This window comes from Rhinolophus hipposideros (genome assembly GCF_964194185.1).
Source record: "Rhinolophus hipposideros genome assembly, chromosome: 26".
NCBI lineage: Eukaryota > Metazoa > Chordata > Mammalia > Chiroptera > Rhinolophidae > Rhinolophus > Rhinolophus hipposideros.
In genome coordinates, this window is record NC_138072.1 from 275,115 (window position 1) to 291,020 (window position 15,906).

At 48.4% G+C, this 15,906-nt stretch overlaps 1 protein-coding gene across 1 annotated transcript in view; it reads left to right on the forward strand.

The window, feature by feature from the left end:
• The first annotated feature begins 3,933 nt into the window (after positions 1-3,933).
• The window catches only part of KDM5B (lysine demethylase 5B), a 50,164-nt gene continuing 38,191 nt past the window's right edge, over positions 3,934-15,906 (forward strand). The window contains exon 1 of the mRNA XM_081039186.1: positions 3,934-4,259. Coding sequence (XP_080895312.1) covers positions 4,056-4,259 — 204 coding nt within the window. The 5' untranslated portion in view covers positions 3,934-4,055. The remainder of the gene's footprint in view (positions 4,260-15,906) is intronic.

A 15,906-nucleotide genomic window follows, 5' to 3' on the forward strand; every position in this document is an offset into this window, starting at 1 on the left:
GTGGTGAGCACAGGGCCAGAGGGCAGGGCGGCCGCGCGGAAAGACAAACCCAGTTCCAAGTGCAGTGCCAGAGTGGAAACGAGGCGTGTGGGAGGGCACAGGAAAAAAATGCGGGCGCCAAAACGGCTGCTGCCCCCAAAGACTCCAGGGCACCGAGGGACGCCCTGGGAGGGATGATGGCACCGAATTGGCGAGGGGCGGAGATGGATCGCGAAGAGGCCGAGGGGAGGCCTGATCGCCGGGGACAGGGGAGAGGGAGGCAGAGGGGAGAAGCAGCAGGCCCGCGAGCGAGGGGCACCCGAAGGGGCGCGGCAGCAGGAGCGCGCAGACCCGAGGTCGGGGCGGAAGGGAGCCCCGGAGCGCGGCGGGCGGCGGGCGGCGGGGGGGGCGCGTCTGCAAGCGTGGGGGTGGGGAGCGCCGCACACGTGCGCTACGTGCCGCACGCGCCTCCCCGCCCGCCCCCCCACCCCCCCCGCCCTGCCCCCCCGCCCGGAGCCCGGTGTCGGGCTGCGCGCCGCGGCTGGGCCGGGGGGGAACGTCGTCCCCGGTCTGGAATCTGGAGCGTAGCCTTTCGATTTGGGCCACCGGAAGACACGCGGGGGGCGCCGCTCACGGGCTGGCGGACCGAGGGGCGCAGGCCGGGGGACGGGGACGGGCAGGCTGGGGCCCAGCCGCCGGCTGAAGACGGAGACCCCTAGGGGACCCCAGGGGATCCGGGGCTGCACGCGTGGGGGCGGTCGGGGCACGGAGGCCCGGCGGGGCGGGGTGTCCGGGAGTGAGGAGGGCTTCCTGCAGACGTGGCACTCGGAGGGGGGCTGATTCCGCCCCCGCGCCCCGGCTCCGACTCCGCTTTCCCTCGCGAGCCCGAACCTGACCCCGTCCAGGGCTCGCGCCCAGCGCTCCGGGAGCGCTCGCCCGAGGGCCGCAGGCGGGGGTTGCCCGGTCCGGCCTCCCGGGCCTCCCGCGGTGGGGACCAGACAATGCGCCCGGGCCCCGCCCCTGAGGCCGTGCAGCCAATCGGCGCCCGTGGCCGGGCTCTTTAAAAAAAGAAGGGCCGGCGCGGCGGTGTCAGCTGGAAGATCCCTCCGCCATGTAAACACGCATCATAAAGGGCGGGGGCGTCGCCTACCGGAGCCTTCCCGGCCTCGGGTCCCCTCACTGCCTGGGCGACCGCCCCTCTCAACGTCACAGCTCTGCCTCACCTGGGAGCCGCAAAATCTCCGCACGTAGGGCCACCGCCGGAAACTGAGAGCGAGCTTGGGAGCTGGGAGCGGGAGGGAGGCCTGGCACACAGGACGTACACAGAGCTGGAAGGATGTCCTTAGGTTGTTCTGTGCACCTCGATTAAGTAACAGTCACGACTCATGTATGGCTACAAGTTTGCTCAAAGTTATGCTTAGCTGGCTTGAAGGATGACACTGTTAAGTGTGAAATAGTCTTGGTGCTCTCCCAAGGGAGCATAGGACAGGAATCAACTCCAGCAAGACCCTCGAAAGCGCAGAACGTCCTTGACAAAGGGCAACGAGGATGACCTTTCTCCCTAACATTTTATTATGAAAAATTGTCAAATACTCAGCAAAATTAAAAGAATTTTGCAATAAATTCTTCCATACCCACCACAGCACCTAGATTCTACTTTTTTTTTTATTCTACTTTTTAAAAAAATTGCTATTTTTCGTATCTATCTCACACTGATGATTCTCTCTCTAATTTGATGCCAGCTGCCCCTTGGCTTGAGTCTGTCTCCACTGCAGTGGGAAGCAGAACAGGCTCACCTATGTCCCAAAGCGCTGGGGAGCTAAGAAACAGACTGCCTTCTCCCAGGACCTCTCTGAACTCTTTTGGGGAACAAGTACTTCCAGGAAGAGTCTATTGAAAAGGCGCTTCCCCGTCCCCCATTAATTGGAGAACCCTTAAGGATAGAGACTTCCTCTGGGTGAATCTGAGAGCCGGGCCAGGACTCGTGATGGCTCCTAGAGGCCCTGGCAGACAGTCCTTTCATGGGTTTGGCTGTTTGCTGGATGAAAGTTCTTTTTAGTGTGGAAGTCCTGTTTTTTGAGTTTCCTCTCTCCCCTTTTCTAGGGCAGGACACTATCCTCCCTCCCCTAAACCCCAAAAAGTGCGTCTAAAGTGTTGATATGTCTTAAAGTCACTTAATTTTTCTGGGTCTCCATTGCCTGCTCTGCAAAATGGGGATATAGCAGGACCTACCCAAACAGGATAGCTGTGAAGATCCAGTGGGCCAACATAGTAACATAGGCAAAGCATTTACATCAACGCCTTACACTCAGCAGGTGTTAAATAATAGCTCTTTATTATAAATACGCTAGTAACTCTCCAGTTCTCATCTCTCCCCTTCAGCCTCTTGGCTAGTTCCAGCTGTACCAAAGACCCCCAAACTCAACACGTGCTATAGTGAACACACTCTCCCTCCGCAGACTGACTTCTTGCTCGCATAATGTGGGTGAATGGCCTGCAATGCCAAAGGGCCAGCATACACACAGGCCTGTACTCCCCTCAGAGCCCTGCTAGGCTCACTGACCATGCTGCAGTCTCTTTTTGCAAGTCAAAAGGACTAAGTCCCAAGAGACTCTCAGACCCCCAGGATCTACCTGGCACTGATTGAGGCCTCCGGGGTTGCCATGGCTTTGAGCGAGAACTAAGGCAAACCCTCAGGTCTAGTGCCTTTCAATATGGTCATTTATTCACACAGAAAAGCAGTGGGAGGAACAGCCTCCTAACATCAACGTCGCAGCACAGCCATCAATGTAGCAATAAGTCAGTATTTTGTAACAAACCCATCCCAGAGTCAATCAGAAGCCAGTGCAGGGGTTGCTGGAGGTCAGTCTGGAGAGGATCTGATGTCGCTGGGGGAGTGAGGTGGAAGCTCAGAGGTTCGCGGGGCAGCTTGGTCCTCTGTCGGTTGAGACCGCTACCCGAGCTGTCAAAGTCCTGGGTTCTTAAGGACTTCAGCAGAGCCCTATGACATCACTTTATCCGTCCTCGCAGACTTGTTTCCTATCAGCCCATACAGCTGCCGCACTGTCCATCTGGTGGTGGTGACTTGTACAAACAAGTTGTCTTCATGGGAAATTTCCACAGCACTCAAGTGTCCAAGATGGAGTCACTCTTGCTCATATAAAACCACACTTTCCGGGGCCCTCTACACAACCCCAGCCACCTGATCATCCTGGATACCTTATTGTGCGTCCCCCATCCATCACCACGTCCTAATTTTACATCCTCCATTTGCATCCCTTCCTTAGGCCCCGCCGTGTCTCCTCCGGATGGCTCCAGTCTTTGGCTCCTTTCACATCCATGAGAGGAGCTTGGGGACCACTCTTCTCTCTGCAACGCCCCCACCTTGCAATACACAGAGGTGCATCGGTTCCGATGGCAGTGAATTCGAGGAGGTCTCTTAGCCGCCCTGCGCCTCCCTGTCCTTATCCGCACGGTGGGAACCGGAGTCCTGCCTTGCGGGGCTGCGGGGCGAGTTAAGGGCTTCCTCACGGCAGCCCGGGGAACAGAGCCCAGGCTCCAAGGCCGCAAGCGTCAGCTCATCCTTATCCCGTCACTGACGCTCTCCCGCCTCCGCGCCTTCCTTCCGGCCGAGCGGCTGCGGGCCCCCTGGGGTCTTCCTGGGGGTGCATCTCCGCCGCGGCACGTATCACCAACCGGGTGCGGCCACCGCCGGCATAATGCGACCCCGGCTGCCCGCCTCCGCCAGATGTGGCTTCTGCGGAGAAGGGCCTGGGGCACGTGGCCAACGGGCCGCGGACGCCGGCGCCCCGGCCGCAGGGCCCCCGCGGCTCCGCGCAGGCCCGCCCCGCCCGTTCGGGGGCGGGGTGGGGGCGGGGCGGGACTCCTTTTCCTCGCCCGGCGGCGGAGGCGCACGGCGTGGCCGGCGCAGACGTCGTCGTCGTTGGCGGCGGCGGCGGCGGCGGCGGAGGAGGAGGAGGAGGAGGGCTGAGGCGCCCGAGGAAGGCTGAGCAGCGGGCGCCGCCGTCGCCGAGCCGCAGCCCGCGTTCCGCGCTCGTCCCCGCCGGCCCGCGGCGATGGAGCCGGCCGCCGCGCCGCCCCCGGGCCCGCGCCCCGCGCCGCCCCTCGGGGGCCCCGGCCCGCTGGGCGAGTTCCTGCCGCCGCCCGAGTGCCCGGTGTTCGAGCCCAGCTGGGAGGAGTTCGCCGACCCGTTCGCCTTCATCCACAAGATCCGGCCCATCGCCGAGCAGACGGGCATCTGTAAGGTGCGGCCGCCGCCGGTGAGTCAGGCGGGCCGGGCCGGGGGCCGGGGGTCGGGTCGGGCCGGGGGCCGGGGGTCGGGGCCGGGCCGGGGGGGCGCCGCGGCCGGGGGGGCGCCGACTTGTGCGCGCAGCAAAGTTTCAATATGGCGGCGGCGCCGGTCCTTTGTGTGACGGCGGCGGCGGCCCGAGCGGCCTCACCGGGGCCGGCGCCCTGCGGGCCGGGGCGGGGGCGCAGGGCGGCGGCGGGGGCGGCGGGCCGAGCGCCGCGAGGCCGCCCCCGGGGCCCCTTCGGGACGCGCCGCGGCCCCGGCCTGCGCGGCGGTTGGACGGCTCGGCCGTTGGGAGCGGGTCTAACCGCCGCCCCGCGGGGACGTTCGGGGCCGCGCGGCGGCTCCCGGCCCGGCGTCCGGACGCGTTTGCCGACGGAGCTGGCGGCCGGGGGTCCCGCAGCGAGCGCGGGCCCCGTCCCTGCGCCGGGGCCCCGGGGCCGAGGCCGAGCGGACCGCGGAGCCGCCGGCCGCCCCTTGCCCGGCCTCCTGCGGCCGACGCGCCGCCGGGGAGCCTCGCGGGGAGCCGTGCCTGGACGCCGGCGACACGCCGGCCACCATTTTGTGCGGAGGGCCGCGCACCCCGCACGCTCCCGGCTCCGTCCCCGGGCCGCCTTTGTCTGACGCGCTCGGGTGCCACCTGCGGCGACTGGGCCCGTTTGCTGCTGGGACCGCGGAGGTGACGGCGCTCCCGAGGCGGCGTCGGTGCACGGAGGGCCTTGGAACAAAGGCCTCGGGAGACGTGAACAGCCTTTGTGCTGGGGAAGCGAGTGTGAACAGGTGGCCGCACAGAGCGGATAAAGCAGCGACCGCAAGGCGTGAAATCCTGCGGTGGCAGCAGCGGCGTCGCGCCGGCTCCAGGTGCCTTCTGCTCGCCGAGACCTCGGAGCACAGTGGCGGCGTCCAACAGGGGCCGGGCCTGCGGGTGTCTCGCCGGTGGGAGGCCAAGGGGAAGGAGCGCGGAGCATCCCTTCGCCTTTTGTTCCTTGTACCCGCGGGGTTTGCAGCTGCTTGCGCAGTGAGCGCCCTGCACTGCTGGACTTTTGAGAACGTGGGGTTCACAGAAATATCAAAGTATACTAGGATAAATGTGATAAAAGGTGATGCGTCAAGAAGACTGCGCTCCAATCCTGAGTGAGAAGTTTAAAGAGGAAAATAAACTTGTTTCAGATTGCTTCGAGTATGTAGGACAGCCAAGCTTGTTTCTCGTTCCTTTTAATTTTCAATTAATCTGACTTCTGGTTTTGTCACCTTTAAAATGAAAATTTGTCATTTCCTCCTTGATTTACTTAAATGTGTCTTTGTAAGGACAAATTATATTTTCCATGTCATTTTGTGATGTAGTTGGAGATGCTTAATTTTAGGGGTATAACTATTTGGCAGAAAATAGTTGGCTGCTTTGTAAATACTTATTTTGAGTCTCCCAAGTTTGAATAGAATATAGTTGATGGCTTTAATAACTTTCTTTGTTGTCTTCAAACATCTAACATTTGGCCATAAGTAGGCAGATTCCACAAATTTCTTTGGTAGTGTCCAAAAGTCAGGGGTTTAAATTTAAATCAAACCCCAGGTGATACATTTTCTTCAGTTTTAACTCCTGTGGTCATTAGTTTGATCCCTTCGTGTAAAACTTAAGTGTTTTACAGTCAGCATGTTGGAGTGAGTCTATTAGTTCACCCTTGGGAACAGGTAAGAACTTAATCCTTTCTTTGTATAATAGAGGTGTTAGTGATATGATGGAGCTCATGTCCTCTCTTTCCATCCTATCATTCTCCCTAAATAGAGGCTTGATTGACAAAGGCCTAACCTCTTTTCCCAGTTTCCTTGATGTCTGTCATGAAACTTTTCTCTAGTTATAATACTTTGGCCACCTTAAATCCTTAACGTTTGAAGAAAACGCATATCATCCTTGAGCGAAGGAAGAATTTATAATTACTTTTAAAAATGATAGCTTTATGGAGCTATAATTCATATACCGTCCAATTTATCCGTTTAAAGAGTCGTGTAAGGACCACCATAGTCAGCGTGAGGACATTTTCATCACCCACAAAAGGAATCCCAAGTGCACTTGTAACTACTTTTTAAGACAGATTTAGGACTATACTGCTCAGAGGAAAAACTTTTTTCTTCTCAGTTGGTAGGAGGCTGGATTAAGTCCGACAGTTCTAGTTTGAATCTGCCTTAAACAAAGCAAAAACAAACTTCATTTGTTGTAGTCTTGGTATGGGTGTTGAGCTAAACTTGACTTTGCCAGTGGTAAATTGGTCTCCCTGGGAGCCACAAACATATCCATCAAGTTGTACTCTTAGTGAACTAATCAACACAGTTAATAGACTTTCAGACTAGACTGTGAGTGATATTATAGAGAAATGAGGCAGCTGGAGAGTCATGTCCCACCCCTGCTGGAAAAATGTCCCTCGCTGTGATGGTAGTATTTGTTTTTAAACATGCAACCTAAACCTTTTTAAAGAGCAAACGAATACAGAGTTGCCTTTGAAAAGTATTAATAAATGTTCTGTATTAAAGCTGGGGTTTGAATTACTGTGTTATTTATTGAGAGACACTGATAAGAGAAAGTTATTAATCCCCAATTTCAGTCTTTGTCTCTAAGGTAATTTTATGATGAGTTGGCTTAGACTCAGAGTGTTTCTGGTTAATAGATTAGTAGTAAAATTATGTGTTTAATTTGGGGACAATAACAAAGTCCAGGATGTTTAGGATACTTTAATATAGGCAGACAAAAATCTGCCAGTGAGAATTTTCTTTTAAAAAAGCAAAAAATACTGTAAACTATTCAGTTAAAAAAAGAAAGAGTCTGGCTTATGTGCTGTACATGGGATCTTTTTGTAGACTTCCACAGCTTCTCATTATTGTCTTAGTGGGACCACACTAAGGTTTGACTACAGAAAAGGACAAAGAGAGAGCTCATGCCCCCAGATGAAATGTGGTGAGGTCTCTGGACCGATGTCCCACGAAGCTTGCTATGCGCTTCTTCACAAAGGCCATCTGTAGGGTGAAAACCGGGAACCTAGAAAAACCTTGCTTCCTTGCACAGTCCTTTCAGTTGGTCTGTGTTGAGCTGGTGGTGTGATTCTTGTTTTTTTGTCCTTCTAAGAGAATTTGGTATTCTCTGGAGATTATGCTAATATACTTGTTTTAAGTGCAGAAGATCATTGCCAACCTCAAAAAAAAATTTTTTTTTTAATTAGATGGAATAAATGTTGGAAACTGAAGGGCTGGCTGTACTTTCCTTTCTGAAGTTTCTTTTACCGTGTTTCCCTAAAAATAAGACCTAGCTGGACCATCAGCTTTAATGCATCTTTTGGAGCAAAAATTAATACAAGACCTGGTCTTGTTTTAATATAAAGACCGGGTTCTTATATAATATAAGATCAGGTCTTGTATTCCTTTTTGCTCCAAAAGACGCATGGAGAGCCGATGGTCTGGCTGGGTATTATTTTCGGGGAAACACGGCAAGCTTGGGTCTCTTGAAGAGAAGTCACCAGCGGTCCCTTTGGGGTGATTGGATGGGTGGAGTGATACTTCGGGAAAGTGTTATCACGGGCTTACTGCCATTTACTTTGAGAAATTTATACCTGGACTTTAAAATCTGAGTTGTGAGAAACTTGATTTAGACATGGCAGTTGTTTGCAGCCTGACAAAGGTTGCTTAAGCATTTAAAAGAGAAAAGTTAAATGAGATGCTACCTTTGTACACCTCCCAAAAGTCTTCCAAAAATGTTCCTTTTCTGCCATTAACTATTAGATGAGTTCAATGGTGAATTTACTTTTTTATACTTCCAAGTTTATGAACCAGACTAATGAGGAAAAGCTGCCTCCAGGGCACTGAGACTTTTCTGTTTCATAATTGTAAGGTATTTGGAACAAAGATGTAGAATTGGACTTTCGTGCCTTCTTGTGAAGTCCCTTTTGGTTTTTGAAGCATTCGCATCTTTAATTGTAGACCATTCCTCTTAAAGCATGACTACCATCCGTACACCTATAGACGTAACCTGGAGCCATCCCATCTGTTCATCTGTTTTGTTTTATCATGATTTAAAGTTTCTTCCTGGATGTAAAGATTAGTTACTTTCCTCTACCAGAATCATCACTTCCACAGTGTAAATTAAAATTTTTAATTATAGAAATGTTGAGGCGTATACGTGAGCATGAAGAATCTAGTCCCTTTAGCTACTTTCTGGGCTGTAAGACAGCAGAAGGCAGGGTACAGCGTGGGGTGAGAGCACACACGTGGCCGGCCCTTGTTGAGAACAGCTTAGCTTTTGTCTTCCTAGGGGTGTGAGTGACCTTGGGCACTCAGCGTCGCGGTTCCCGCCTTCAGTGAGTGATGGACACTGTCCAGGTTGCACTTCGGTTTTAGTCAGTAGCTTTGTTGCGCATTTGTTGGAACCTGTGTCGAAAGAAACGTGACCATCTTCAGGCCAACTCTTGGCACAAGTTTGGTGGTGGATGGAGGGCATTCTCCACTCTGTCTGCTCCTTGTCCAGTTTCCTATCTGCCAGACTTCCTGTCAGCAGCACGGAGCTGGGAGTCAGGAGTCACCAAGAAACAGGATGAAGCCCATTTCTGGAAAGGAGTTTCGTGGAGACGAACGAAAAGGCCCTAATGAGCTGTTGGTCAGACTGACAGTTAGGCTCACTTTTCTGTGAAGAACGGTGCTTTGACTTGCAGCCTTGAATGCAGTTTCTGTCTCGGCAGGGTTGCTACTTAACATTTTTATGGTATCAGATGTCCAAAATGAGCAATTTAAAAGTCAGGTCATTGAAAAATATTTTCTGTCAGTAACCCTTTACAATCTATGCCCCCTGACCCCCCAGTAATAACTTCCTTTTTCATATGGGAGACTAGTTAAACAGTACCAGGCAGAGTATCACATTATGAATCGTTTTTTAGAACTTGTTGATTCCATTTCCCTCTGCAATATGTTTTACATCAGATGTAAAATTTAAGGACTGTTTTGCAGGGATAAAAAAATGAGCTTTTATCAAGAGTGTATGTGGATTTTTACGAATTAGTAATACTTGTCAAAAGTCAGTTCCTCTATTATGTAAAAGAAGGAGTCAGTGTTTCTAGATTTTTGAAAAATAAGTGGGTAGTGTCTAGAATCTAATTCCATTGTGACCTTGGACAAAGTCATTTTTCTCTGACGAAGGCCTTCTCATCTTCTCTAAGGGGATCTGACACTGACCCAGGGCTGCTGTCCAGATTTATTAATTGATGGCTTGCAAGGATCTTAAATCCCAGAGCTTATTTGCTCACTGCTTAGAAGAGTCCGGGGACTGATTTAGCGAGACGGGTTAGTGCCAAATATGGTGCCTCATGTTTCCCTACACTGAAGGGATTTCAAAAAAGTGAAGTTTGAAAACAAAAACCCAGCCAGCATCAAAACTAGAATATATAGAATGTAATTCTTCTCTTGGTTTACACTTCTCTTGAAGTGTTTTTGTATCCGGAATTTTAAAAAAATTAGATAAAAAAATTTTTTTGGGTAGAGCTGTTATAAATTATTTCAGAAAATGTTCAGGTTCACGTGTGCCATGTGTCTCTTGTGTAGTGTGTGTACACAGGCAGGAGTGTTTGGTGAGCTCTGGGCTGAGAGCGGTGAAGACGATTTTCTCTTTCCTCAGTGTGGGATGGCCACGATGCCCTGGAGGGCGTGCAGTTGGAGGGCGTCTGCCCGCCCAGCAGTTTAAATAATCCCAATTCTTGCCTGGCAGGAGGGTGAATAGTCGACGGAGTTTTTAATATTCTACAGTGACCTTACTTGTAAAGTGTGTGCGGGGGCAGTGAAGAGGTGGCAGGGGCCATGTTTGTGTTGATCCTTAGAACACAGCCACATTATATTTCATTCTTACTGTTAGGGAAACTTTTAGAAAAGGAAAGCCAATTAGAACTCCTGTGTAATCATACAAACCTGGATTTGCAAACGTTTGGTTCAAATAGACCTTCTGTTATTGGGCCTCATGACATGACCTTTTAGGTGGACCCATATGTGCTGTATTTCCAGTTGTGTGGTTTTTGTTTTCGTCTTGCATCAAGCAGTTTGTCAGTAATGCTTTCTAGATGTATTAAAACCCTCTCTAATGTGTATATACCAAGTTTTAAATCTTTAAATGTTGAGTATTTTAGTTGTGAGCATGTAGCTGGGCTAAGATTTCTCTTCCCAGCTATTCTCTTTCTGTGGCTATAGGCAGACTTTTGTGCATTCCTGTATTAATTCTTGCCATTTCACTGGCTTGACCAAATTGTAATGTTCAGAGAACTAAAGACTAAAAGCTAGTGTGTTTTGAATACTCGGTTGGAGCTTTTATTACGTACATACTCCTGTGAGGCATATCTACATACTCCAGACGACATCTACCAACCCATTCCTGTTTTACTCTAATTCATAACTCCAGAAACAAAGAACAAATCCCTATCAAAACCACATAAATACAAGGTCTTTAAGGCAAGATCCTCCCAGTTTTCTGTGTGGCTGGACCAACGCATCGCTGGGTAATATTGAAGCAGATGGCAGCATCTCATCCTGGGCAGCTCTCACTTGGAGGGAAGAGATAGGTGAGCGGGATCTCTTAGGAGTTGTACTCTGGTCGCTTCTTATTTGTGGGTCAAGGAACGAGGGGATGCAGGTGAGAGAGAGCCTTGTATAAAGAGAATTTGTGGACTGTAACCTTCCTTTTGTAAGATTCCAGGGATTCCACGCTTAGTCTCCCAGAAAGGCTCCAGCATGATGAGGCATTTCGCACAAGCCAAGAGCAGCCACCCGTTTGCCCAGTGGGAGGCCAGCATCAGGCATTTATGGCGATTCTGGGAGTGCGGTTAGCAAGTGGGGCTTGATGGCAGCCCACTCTTCAGGGTTCATCTGTGACTCCTCTTTTTTTCACTGCTGACCTTGTGGCTTTTCCTATCTTCCATTGTTTTCCTATCTTCCTTTTTCTTATGTAATAGCTAACTGCTCATCAGAACTCTTTGGGGGGGGACAGGATTTAGAATTTGACTTAGGATCCAAGACAATTTGGTTTTGAAGGTTGGTGTTAGCCAGACAGAAATGAAAACTTGAGGAGTACAGAGATTTCATGGAAAGAATACTAGAGTAGGAATCAAAACAGTTGACTTCTGGTATGTGTTCCATTTTTGTTGCTATGGTAGGACAATTTTACAGGTAAACTGTGCTGAGAGGAGTTATCCAAGGTGACTCACCTAAGGTGACACAGCTTTTGAAGGACAGATTGAGGAATTCCAAACCCTGGCTTTTTACTTCCAAGTAGTGTTCTGCCTTCTAATACTCAGTGACTCCCTTCCCAGACCACAGAAGTTACCTGGCTGCTCTCGTCTCCCGCACAGGCTTTTGGGGGAGGAGAGTGGTTTTCCCTCGTTTCCTTCTGCAGGGAGATCATGTAGATCGTGAGGTGCACGCCTGTGATGTCAACATACCGTTTTCTTTGTCTCTTACACTGTTTGTCTATCAAGTTTATGATATGTGTATATATATGTATATATATATAAAACTTCTATTTATTTGTGTTTTCCCAGGACCCATCAGCTCCAAGTCAAGCAGTTGATTCAATCTAGTTGTGGCGGGTGCAGCTCACAGTGGCTCATGTGGGGATCGAACTGGCAACCTTGGTGTTAAGAGCACAGAGCTCTAACCAGCTGAGCTAATAACCAGCCGCCCCAGAAGTTTATAATATTTTACATGAATCATGTACCCTTATTCTTTTAGTTTATCAGTGTACAAGAGCTTAACCGTTTCACGCTCGGTTGGTTGGCTCATCTGTATGGAAACGCCTGGCTCATCACTTGCACTGACCACTAGGAGCCCAAGGGTTTGAATTTTTAAGGGCTTCCTCTGCTCATTCTACGGCTCAGCTAGGTTCGAAAACTACTGGTGTAGATTGTTCCCTGATGAGGTTTAGGCAGCTGTTAACATAAGGAATTCGCTTACCTGTTGACTTCTAATTAATAGAAATTCTCCACTCTGCTACAGGAAACTAGGGAGTCCTTTTTTCTCTACTCTTGGTGAATGAAGAAATGATATGGGTCCTTGGGGGTTGATTGTGGGTTCAGTTCAGAACATTTGTTGATATGTCAGTGCCAGGCATTGTGTTAATATTCTAGGGTTTTAGAAAGGAATTAAACCAGCTTTGAGTTAAAGAAGCTCGGTGTACTGGTGGGAGAGACCTGCGGCTGGTCTGTGCAGTGTGAGTGTGAGTAGGTGTGAGTGTGAGTAGCGGGGACGGGACGAAGCCGGCAGGGATGGGGGTGTGGGGTTTTGGGGAGGGGCTGCCTGGAATTCCTGGGAACACTTGGGTTTAGGGAGGAAATAGGATCAAGACAGAAACGCAGAAACACCACATTTCAGTTGGAGGCTGCAGGAAATGCGCTGGAAAGCGCCGGAGAGAAAGCAGGTTTGGTGAGTGTCAGTGTTTCAGACTTACTTGACTTCATGGTCATGGTTTTCTTGTTTCAACTCTAGACAGAGCTGCGAAACCCTTTATAGAAGACCTGGAAAAGCAGGTAATAGCAGAATTTTTACGGTGTGTGTCCCATTGATACCAGGCAGCCATTCAGGTGAACACCAGTTTTATTAGCCTGAAATTCCTCATACTTTGATTTAGGTTAAAGTGGGTTATCTTTTAATTCAAATCAATCATTAAACGTGGCCGTAAACGTGAACGTAGGAAGGCAGTTGATAGAGCTGTCTCCACAACACAGGACGGTCGGAGATATTTATATCAGGACGCATTTATGTTGAGGTCTTTGGAGATAAGATCCATTTATATTTCTCTGCCATCCTAAACCGAGCATGCCTGTGTGTTAGTCCATCCTTTTCTTTCAAACAGGGGACCTAGCCTTGACGCAGGTTAGAACTGCCGTGCATGGAATCCACGTGCAGGTTGCCCTTGTACAAACATGAAGGTCCTGGCCGCGCGGGAAACTGAGCAGCCTCCAGCAATCTGAGTTCAGGTTCAAGCCCGTTCTTTCCTTCACATAGGTTGTTAGGGATCATACATGGTCCAAAACCATTTCTGCTTTTAATGCTGGACTTACAGTTAACATATTTTAATTGTAGGACTAATAGCTGTTAAATATTTGCACCTAGTGAAATGTATGGCTAACTGGTTTAGTTTCTTTTTCTTAGTACAGTTGCAAATGTGTCTGTAGATGGAACATCAAGCAAAACAGATTTTGCAGCCTTTTAATATCTTCGAGGTTCAGGGTGGTTTTTAGTGCCACGACTGCTCCTTTCGTTGATTTTGAATGTCCAAGAGTGACCAGTGTATCAAGCACTGAAGTAGAGCGTGTGTTTATAGATCCAATGAGGCCTTAAAGTTAGGGTGTGGGGTGTTTGACTTGCCCTGCCCCTGGTGCCCAGGTGCCCAGGTGTGGGTGTTGCGGAGGGAAGTTTGAGCTGGCAGAGTCCAGCCTCTTTCCTAAACCCCTTCACCTGACAAACATCATTTTTGGAACCTTTCTGAAGTATGTAATCTTTTCTTAATCTTCACAGCCTCAGTTTTCTATCAGAAATTGTCTTTTCCCCACTGGGATCCTAGGTGTGAAAGAAAACAAAACTACTTATTAAATGATTTCCTTGTGGGAAAAACTGTGGCAGTGTAGCTGTTTGATTATAACATGGCTTGTTACAGGCATATTGAAGGAATATTTATTTGCAACAGTTAGATTGCTGTAGGGGAGCAAGCTTTGAAATTGCTTCCGGTCTTGTTCAGTGACTATTAGCAGAGGCTAAAAGTTTTGGTCACATTATACAATATTCCTTTTGGATACTTAAAAGTATCAAAGCAAAAACTATTACAGTGTTTCTAAGTGGAGATTTTCATTGTTTTATTTGGCTACTTAATTTGAGAATTATTTTCCTATTTCAAAATTTTCAATTCTTACTAGGCCTTGCTAGGATCTCTTCCCTTCTTTAAATGGCTCCCCCCGCCCCCATGTAAAATCACTGCCCGTGAGGTCAGACTTCGCCAAGGACATCTTTGTTCTAATACGACAGTGTGTGTTGCAAATAATGTGTAATTCTTTCATTGGAGTATAGCTTGGCAGCTGAGAACTGAGTGACGTTTATGTCATTTTCTCTCATTCTTTATAATAACCAGAAGAGGCAAAGTTTTCAGTGATCTGATTTTAATGAAGAAATAACCTTCTGAAACAGTTTCTTTAGTTTTTAAACGTATTATACCCACTGTGTGAACTTCTTTAGTGATAGACATGTACTATCTGTCATTTCATTTTTAGGATGCTTCACTTTTAGGATTCGTTTTATTTTAAAAAGCTTCATGTTGAAATAAGCATAAATTATGTAATGCCAAGAGAGACACACATCTACGTACATACATACTTGTATATAAACAAATACGTAGCTTGCAATTCATAGAGGTTTAATGTATAGACTTGATGGAATTCATTCTATATCATTGTATTTTGGGCTTAGCAGGCATATTTGAGTAATCAGGTATACTGCCATTATGCATTACCCATAAGTCTTAGTTTATAAAATTTTCAGGCCATTTGGACAGTATTTGATCATTTACTTGGATATTCTGACACGCTGTCTATATGTTTTTGGTCTAACCTTCAACCCATCCAGATCAGTTCGTTTCAGAAAGCCAACAGCTTTCTAAAATGTTAGAGAGCAGAGCTCTGGGCAGCAGAGTGTTCTTCAGCATGCCATAGCATTATTGAGAAGCCATGTGGGTCCCTTCTCTTGCACTGGATGCTGTACAACTAAACATCGCTTTCTTTATCTTTTTAGTTATGGAGCTAAACAAAAATGAATGACTTTCATCTCCTTGACCCAGGCTGAAGTGTAGTAGGTAGTATTTTTAAATTTATTAGCAAAGTAGACTGTCTTTAATTGACATTTAAACATTAGCCATAGTCTTTGTTGAAGAGGTGCTATGACAGCGTAAACACTTGAAGACCTTATCTGTAATTGCCTTCTTAAACAGTTAATACTGCCATTATTATTTTTTTCCCTCTTTTTGATGTGGTAAATAGCTTTGTACGAACTTGTAATCTGCTGTTTCCCTTTTTAAAAATTATGGTAAAATGTAATGTATTTTTGAACATACTTTATCAGGCATTGCTAGTTGGGCATTCTTTTCTTTAGTCTTGCTGTCACTAAAACAAAACCTTGTTTTACTTTTAAACTAAAAGCAATCAATAGTGATAAATTGCAACAGCATACATAGATCTGAAATAAAAGTAACTTCTTTCCCCCTTTCTGTTATGAATATCTATAAAATTTACATATTTGTAATACTGTTAACACGATTGTACGTGTTTAGTTTTTTCACTCTTCCAGTCTTGTCTGTCTCCCCATTTGGGACACCTAGATCTTTTTTCCTTTGTTACAGCTGCAGAGCGTTTTCTTGTTTATTTATAAATGGATCGACATTTATTTAGCTTATTCTCTACTGATAGGTGTTAAGTTCAGTTCTGCAGTGAATTTTCTTGTGCTTGTATCTTGGTGATGTGAGTGGTAGTAAGTATTTGTAGAGTAAATTCCAACTAGAGGAACTTTCTGGGTTAGCAGGCCTTTGAAAGATATGCTTTCTAGTTGCCCTCAAAAAAACAAAC